This window comes from Morone saxatilis, unplaced genomic scaffold, assembly GCF_004916995.1.
Source record: "Morone saxatilis isolate NCDOM2014 unplaced genomic scaffold, NCSU_SB_2.0 Contig12, whole genome shotgun sequence".
Taxonomy (NCBI): Eukaryota; Metazoa; Chordata; class Actinopteri; family Moronidae; genus Morone; species Morone saxatilis.
In genome coordinates, this window is record NW_023339674.1 from 16,133,995 (window position 1) to 16,142,622 (window position 8,628).

At 43.7% G+C, this 8,628-nt stretch overlaps 1 protein-coding gene across 1 annotated transcript in view; it reads right to left on the reverse strand.

Annotated features, from left to right (window-relative positions):
* tle2a (TLE family member 2, transcriptional corepressor a) overlaps nucleotides 1-8,628 on the reverse strand; it is a 36,790-nt gene that overhangs the window by 5,504 nt on the left and 22,658 nt on the right. The window contains exons 4-9 of the mRNA XM_035653656.1: nucleotides 4,207-4,311; nucleotides 3,528-3,741; nucleotides 3,079-3,095; nucleotides 2,200-2,295; nucleotides 1,570-1,614; nucleotides 342-503 (exon numbers count right to left, since the gene is read on the reverse strand). Of these exons, the coding sequence (XP_035509549.1) occupies nucleotides 342-503; nucleotides 1,570-1,614; nucleotides 2,200-2,295; nucleotides 3,079-3,095; nucleotides 3,528-3,741; nucleotides 4,207-4,311 (639 nt within the window). The remainder of the gene's footprint in view (nucleotides 1-341; nucleotides 504-1,569; nucleotides 1,615-2,199; nucleotides 2,296-3,078; nucleotides 3,096-3,527; nucleotides 3,742-4,206; nucleotides 4,312-8,628) is intronic.

The following is an 8,628-nucleotide window of genomic DNA, read 5'->3' on the forward strand; positions in this document are numbered from 1 at the left end:
CCCTGTCTTTAGAATTAGATAAAATGGGGGAAATTATTTTAACAGTGAAGGATGGAGTCTGCCAGGGATTAAGAAGGAGAATGGCAAAGAAAAGCACACAAACAAAAAGAGAATGACAGTAAGGATGACTGAGGGCAGATGGGACCTGAGGAGGGCTGTGGGACGTCAGCAGCCCCGACTGAATATATGGAATGCTGAATATACAGCGTAATAACTCAGAGACGAGCTATTGACCCAAACAAAACAGCAGAATACAGCGTGTGCTGAGAGCAAGGAAACACTGGTGTCCTATACTGAAATATACCAGGTATGTTCTGCACAAATAAGATGTGTGCGTCTACCTGTGGGGGCTCTTTGCCACGAGACGGGGAGGCGGCGCTGCTGGAGGAGGCCAGGGAGGTGGGGCTGGCCTGAGGGGGGCCTTCCTTACGGGACGGGGGCATCTTGTCCAGGCCGTTCTCCCTGGATGAGTAGGACTGCACACTGCGGGGGGATGACGGGTCCTGAATTCAAAACACATAAAACTTCATTACACAAAAGAGTAATAAAGAAATGTTGATTTATTTGTTCATTCCACCTACAATTCAATTAAATATTGGCCCAATATTGTTTTTTTTTCTCATGTTGATTAACTTGTTCAATCATACTGACTTAGAGGACAGATTCACAATTTTTCAAGTCAGCCCATTTAAATATTAAAGTATATTTTGCTTGCTGTAATGACGACCACCGTTTATAATGACCTTTAAGAAATCACTTCCTAACGTTCCTCCAATACAAGACGAAATCAACAGTCCTTGTTCTTTATTCCAAAGTTTATTTATTTAAGTTAATTTGATGATTCACATTATAAACAAATCATGTGGGTATTTTCCAAAGTTGCAGACTTCTTAGTATGAAATTCCTGTTTTATGTTATAAAAAAAAAGAAATAGTTTCATACTCATATTAGCTTTCTGTAATTCTTTTTCACAAAACAAGGACTGTGATTTTGTCCTCCATCACTGACACTAAAAGCATGTTAATGACCAGTATGTATATGAGGAATGACTTGCAAACTATTGTCCTTTTATTGATTTCAAACTAACTGCAATGCACATAAAAGAAGTCACTTCCTGGCACCAGAAAAATAAGACCTACCCAACACTGCAAAGTAAAAGCTTTCAGGAACAACCTTGGTTTTATCTTACACACAGATACACATGTATTCATTTAGATTTCAAAAGATGATCATTTAAAGAATGTATAGATGTTGCTGATTAGTTGCTTTGCTTTTTAAAATCTACATTAACAAAATATTTTCCAACATCTTACAACCTTGCCATCCATTCTTCCACACTCACAAACTTATATAACCTCAACAGTCATACCTGTAGGTGTAGAGAGCAAGTGTGTGTATGCATACGGACTTTGTGGCATGCGTTGTGAAATAAGGGCAAGCAAAGGTGGGTTAGGGGGTTTATTATTGTTATTATCTTTATTCAGATGGTCCTGCTGGGTGTGTTTACATGATGTATGCAGATGAAAGCGGTGAACAGAGGCCAACAGAGGCCGACGGCCGCCTACTAACCTCATCCACAACCAAATTATCATCGCTCTTATCCGCATCGCTGCCCTGTGAGAGAAGAGAAAGTGAGATTAGATATTGCTGCTCTGCTGTCTGATGTATGTAGATTACATGTAGAAATATACAACACGCACACACAAATAGGTGTGTTTGAAAGAGTCTTATTAAAAAAAAAGAAATGCACTCTCTCGAGAGCTATAGTTTGTTACACAGTAAATAGAGGAAAATGAAATATCTTATCTTGACATTTTATTGCCTGAGATGAGATGGCTTAAAGTAAATGCAATGGACAGTACAAACGCAATTAATTCTAGATGTTTAACTTGGAGAGGTTAAATCCTCTAAGACGCTGCTGTTTTTAATATTGCAGGTTTTCTCAAACAAAGCGATAATGCAGAACTGCCCAATATTAATTTATCTCGCACTAAAAATAATCCTTTACAATGCTTAATATATCTGCTTTTCCACAATATTACAGTGATGAGATCAGGGAGTGTGAATATTTCAATTACGGTCTTAAAAAGAGCACAGGTCTTCACAGTCTACTGGTCTTATCGGACGAGAGCTGGCAGAGTTGGGTGAAACTTTCCTTCAGTTACTTAAACATTTAACAGTGTTATGAAAGTGCCTCACATAGTCTGTCATGAACTCCTTCTCATCAGCTTTCCTCTTCTTGCCGTTGCTGAGGTAGTCTGCTGGGCGACCCTTATCCCCATTGGACAGAGAGCTCTGCAGAGAGGAGGAGGAGAAGGAGGAAGGAAGGAGAGAGGAGTGAAGAAAAAGGGAGTGAGGGCAGAGAGGACGGAAGAGGGTGATAATGAGGTGAGAGGGACTGCATAAATCATGTCAGGCTCATAAGCTGCAGAGATGAATGTGAAAAAATATCAGCCGGCATTGATCGGCCAGCTCACTGTAGGAGTGAGAGGAAGAAAGAGAATGCTTCAAGTTTTCTTTAAGGGAGCAGAGAAGACTGTGGGGCTGCCTGAGTGTGCTTTGGCACTGATGCAGTTTTTTCTAATCCAGAATTATTTTATAGTAGTGGTGATATAGTGATGAGATCTTAAGTGTCATGAAGGGTCCAGCATCAGTGACTGCAGTCCTGCAGTATAAAAGCCAAAGAAAGCAAAATTCAAGCCAATAAGTTGTTGTTTTTATGCTTTTATGCTAATTTCATATCCAGAGAAAATAATCAAAGTGGCAAAGACCTATTATCGAAAGTGCATTATGGCCAATATCCAAATCGCAGAAGCTGCAATTTAAAAAAAAGGTAATCTGTGTGATAAAACAGCGTTACTGTAGTGCTGCAGAGATGCCCTGGCCTACAAAAAGTTGAATCTTAAAAATTAGTCAGAATGTGTTTCGTGTACATATATGTCTTATATCCACATTAAAGAACTTATTACTTGGACTTGTCCATAGTTTTCACAGCTGTACACTGAAATTTGCCTATAACATCAAACGGGTGGAGGAGTGTAAGTGTACTTGATATAAGTGTGAACAATTTGTACTCACTGGTCCTGCTTCACGGTCTGCTCAATCCAGGCAGAAGCACCAAACACATCCAGGTGTCAGCCCACAGGACAGTAGGAAATGCAGACAAGGACACACACACACACACACACACACACACACACACACACACAAATGTAAGATTATCTGCCATCACTTTAAATCAGTGTACATCTGATGACTCAGTGGAAAAAAATCCCTGAGGAGTGTTATTATCAGCAACACTCCTGTGCCCTGCCAAAAATCCAAAGGAAAGCCAATCATCAGAATCCATCGAGCCAAACTTCGCTGTTTACTTTACTCCCACCTCAGCGAGACGTTTTCATCTCTAAGAATGCAATCCAACTCTCGCCCCAGCCCTAAACTCATCTAGAGTTTTACACCTTTTGCTTTGAGAAACACAAACTAAAAGAAAACTAAGTAAACAAGCATCATTTAAAGTATTTCTGTACCTCTGTGGTGTTCTGCGGCAGCGGCGGCAGCGGCTGCTGCCTCTAGGTGTGCTCTCTCATCCTTGGCAGCCAGCTGGGCCCCGAGAGCCCCGGACAGGGCCAGCAGGCCGGAACCTCCGCCGAGCGCCAAGCCGGGGTGGGGCAGTCCTGATGGGTGTGGGCCCATTGGCAAACCCTGGGCATGCTGGGAGAGGTGCTGGGCCTGGAGCTGTTGCTGTAGAGAGGAAAAGCAGAACAAGAACAGAGAGAGGAGACAAAAGAGAGATTTGGGTGACTTACAAGCACTGAAAGAAGTGGCTCACCAGGAAGTGACAAAGACGAAGAAAGGTGGAAGGAAAGATAGGGAACTAAGTGCTGCGATGTGCACGAGAGGAGAATGCTGAGGTCAAGGCAGTGGCTCTTGGGGAGGGAAAGTTCTGCAGCGTGATGAGAGATAAAGTGAAAAATATCTCAAACTGAAATATTATTTAGAACCTATTTTACATCTTAATGGGCCAATATTTGGTTGATGCTGTTCAGGTACCTTGTTGCTTATCACCTGTACCTGATAAGGCCACTTGAATGGGGGAAAAAAATTACAAAGAAATCTGCATATTTTAGAGTTGGCCAATGGGTGTTTGCCTCCATAAAAGAAAAAGAAAGGTGGGAATATAAATAAATGGGAGGATAAGGTACACACGCTATGAGGCAGAGGGGGGAGCCCACGTACCCCTATCGAAGCATTTAGCTCCCCCATGGTCACCTGTTTGGCGCGCTCCATAGCCTGGACCACCTGTTGCTGGTGCTGTGGAACAAACCAAAAGGTCAGTGAAGGTAGGTGGATTCAAAATTAAACACTTGACTTAAAATTCAAATGTTCTTTTTTCCCTCTGTAAAATAAATTAACATTTCATAATTTGTATGAAAAAGTATTCAGACTCTAGCTTTGGGAATCACGGGAATTCATGCAACCATTTGGCAATTGAGGAATGTGCTTTGAAGTTCTGTCCGTCTGCAGCTCTTCGCATGTGTGTGAGTTATTGGCTATTGTGTGAATGCATGTGCACGCCTTCTGTGTGGGCTGCTGTCAGACGAAAGAGAGGGCTGGGTGCAGGACAGTGTGTGTGTGTGTGTGTGTGTTGTGTGTGTGTTTGTGCGTGTGTGGTTGTGCTTGTTCGTTTGTTCTGTTTTTGTGCGTGTGGTTTGTGTCACTCCTGTGCAGGAATGGGAGAGCTTGAGCACAGATCACGTTCAAGAGCCGCTTGCAATCTCGGTCTGAAAGAAGGGAACAAAAAAAAAAAAAAATACTGTCGCTGTTATGAATAAACACACACACAAACACTCGCACAGCCCAAGATTTGAGCTCGAACAAAGAAAGCACACACAACCACAGAACACACACACACACACACACACAACCAGACACCAGACATCAGACACAGACACACACAGAACACCAACACAGACACACACAGACACACACACAACACCACAAACACAGACACACACACAGACACACACACCCACACCACAGACACACACCAGACAACACACAGACACAACACACGACAGTTGCCTTGCTTCTCCCAGGCCAGTGTGGTAAATATTTCAGCTGCTTACATTGGTCCATGCAAAGAAAACCTCTGCCAGAGTTTGGCTAAAATATTCATGAACATCTTGCTGTGCCTCCCAGCCAGCCCACACAGAGTGTGGTGAGAAGCGTGTGTTTGTTTATGCGTGCGTGTGTGTGTGTGTGAGAGAGATGCAAAGATTCACCATCTTTTATCAGTGTGTATGCTGTTGTTTTGTATATTGTGTGGCCTGTGTCGCATTTTTCATGCTTGATTGTGTGTATGTTTCCTGCTGGGGTCAGTGATCTGCTGTGGTGTGTGTCTGTCCCTCGATCTCTCTACTACACAGCCCAGTAGCAAACTCAACTCTCTCTCCTCTCAATCGTTCCCTCCCTTCCCTCCTACCTCCTCTCCCTCCCTCCCTCCTCGCCCATAGGTTCCTCTTTCCATCCTTTCTTTCCATCAAACTTACCCATTTATGCTCTTCCATCCATGCCCTCACTCCATTTCTCTCTTTCCCAGTATTAAGTGCAGTTATCAGTGTTATAGACGCTGTCATGTGATGTCTAACAACGCACACACACACACACAAACATGTTCAGACCGAGCCCAACAAGGCCGTTAGTGGCAAGCATGATATGCATGCAAGATAATGACAACATCATTATGCCGCAGGCTGTTTGTCCTTGTTGACAGCTAGACTCAGCTGTGTGTGTGTTGAAATGCGTGTGCGCTTGTGTGTTACATCATACAAACACTACACTCTCCCCACCCCATTCTCTCCTCTAAAGTGAATTTATTGATTCCGGACTGGAACTTCCACCTCCCTCCTTTTTCTCCGCTCTCCTCCTCTCCCATGCTCCCTCTCTCCATTCCTCTCTCTTGCCCACATCTCTCCTCTCCTCCCCTCTTCATTTTTCAGCAAGCACCCCCCTCCTCTTTTCTCTTCATCCTCTGAATCCAATCACCCCCCACCCCACAGGAGACAACAATGATGTTTCTTGTTAGATAAAACTCCAACTACTAAATGACATCTTCAGAGAGAGAGAGAGAAAGGGAGAAGGGACAGTACATGAGAATGAGAAAGAGAAAAGAGGGAGACAAATGGGAAAGGAAATGAAAAGAGGAGGCAGGAAGGGAGAAGAGTAGAGGAGGAGAAAACAGGGAAGATTGGGTTGAGAAATGACAGCCAATGAACGAAGGAATGTGGAGGAAAGAGGAAATAGACGAGAGAGAAGAAACAGAAGGAAGCGGGAAGGAAAATCGACTGGGGGTGGGGGTAGCGGCGGCCCCACGACAAAAACGAGCGATTGGAATGGTAAATGAACGGGTTAGAGAGAGAGAAATGGAGAATAGACGGCAGGAGGCTAATGACCCTGATTCTAAAGTGGAAATGTCAAGCATGACTGTATGTTGCAAGGAGACAGAGGTGGAGGGAGGTGTGCAAAGAGAAAAAAAAGAGATGAAGAGAGATGAAAGAGAAATCAATGGAAAGGAAGGAATCCAGAGAACAGGGATGGTGAAGGAAATGGACAGATTAAGAGAGGGAGCATTAAAAAGATCAAAGTAAAGACTGAAGGGAGAAAAAAAGGGATGGGGGCGGAGAACGGGGCAGGATGTGGGGGGTTGGGTGGAGGGACACAGAGGCAGTAAGACAGGGATTTATGACGGTGACGAGGGGAAATGTTCCTGGAGGCTCGGGAAGGGCAAAGTATTCTCATCTGTCTGTCTTGGTGGAGAAATGAATGTCGTTTGGGATCCTATTAACGCCTCCACGAATCATAACGGTGCTATATAGGTCCCATCCAGAGACAGCATTGAAATGTATCAAGTGGAGTAGAGAGACGGGGGGGGAGTACACACACCACACACACCACACACACACACACAGAGAGACGAGACAGAGACGAGAGACAGAGAGATAGCGCCATCACCTGTTTTGTAGCATTTTCATGTTTAAGGCAGTAGGACATCGTCGTAATAACTGGAAAGACACAGAACCACTCAAGTTATTTTGAATATTTACATGACTGACTAAGACAAGAATAAGATTACTGACAATGCACAACCTTCATGTGTGGGGGGAGTGCGCATAAAGCATTTTATTCATAATGATAATGAATGGTTTCCCATAAAATATAACGAATAAGGATATCAAGTTCAAAAGAAGAAAATAATAACCAAACAGTCAATTAGTAACCCAAACGTAAACATAAAATTATGACAAACTTATGCAAACACTCGTCTTCTAAATTACATTTAAAGTTAGATCCAGACACAAGTGTGAAAGTACAAAGGTAATAACTAGAACACAAAAAAACTTTTGTTCGGTGATATTTTTTTATTTCTTATTGGCAACAAATTTCACAACAAAGCTTGCAACCAACAATGAATTTAGTCCTAAGTCAAGCCCACGTACAAAATGCTGAAAATACTCACTGGTGCCAAGCAAACCTGTTAATCACAAGTTTAAAAATAGTTCCCCAAAATAAATTGTTAATAATAGAACTTTGAGAAAGGAAAAGTGACAGATTATTGACTAAACATTTAATTTCCGTATTGAATTATGTGTTTGTCGGTCGTCTTCTGTCTGTCTGTCTGTCCTGTCTGTCTGTCCTGTCTGTGCAATCATCATTCCTACACAAATAAATTCAACAGTGTGACCCTGAACCACTCACATTCCTTATCCTCCCCAGCTTCAGAGATGCAGCTCTTTAGTGCACTCCCTAAATGCCCATAGGTCCCTAAAAGCATATTGCCACTAATTCAAACCTTGACTCTGCTGAAAGTCAATGGGCAACTAAATTAGCCCTGAGCGTGTTTCAGTGAGGCAGAAACCGGAAAGCGAGCAGGAATCTGCGCCGGCAGGAGAAGGTACAGACTATGCAATAATCATGTCAATGTGAGCTATTTGACCCCTGGCTTTTACCCAAAAGTACAAGGAGATGTGATACGCAGAAGGCGATGAAGAGCACACAAACACACACACACACACAGGTCGCATTCTAGCACTGTTGGGAGTTGAATTCTGCCGGAGAGGGCAATTCCATCTGTAATAAACCTCTATAGGGGTGGTGGCGGGGGTTTAATCCTCACTACCCCCTCCACCCACCACCCTCTCCACTCGTTTCGTCCTGCTTCGTCTCCCTCTCTCCCTCGTCCCTCTTCTCCTTCAACTGGCTGGCAAATGATATAATGAGTCAATTATGGTGTGTTGTGTGCACACGGTGCTGGGGAGAAAGGGGATGCGGGATGGCGGCCGTTCATTACCTGTTGCAGCTGGGGGTTAATGGTTGCGGGTATTAATCATATTCTAATCTTTCCCTCCACCAAACGACCCCCCCACCTACCTCACCACACCACACCACACCACACGCAGCAACCCCCACCCGCCCCCCTCTATCTGCACCCGCAAAGGAAGTCGGCCATAAACTGCCGAAGGCCCAAAATATATACCTTTCTGGGAGGGAGGAGGGGAGATGGCGGTGAGTTGAGACAAGGGGAGGTGTTTGTGTGGGTCTGGACCCTGAGCATACAAAACGTTTAGAAAT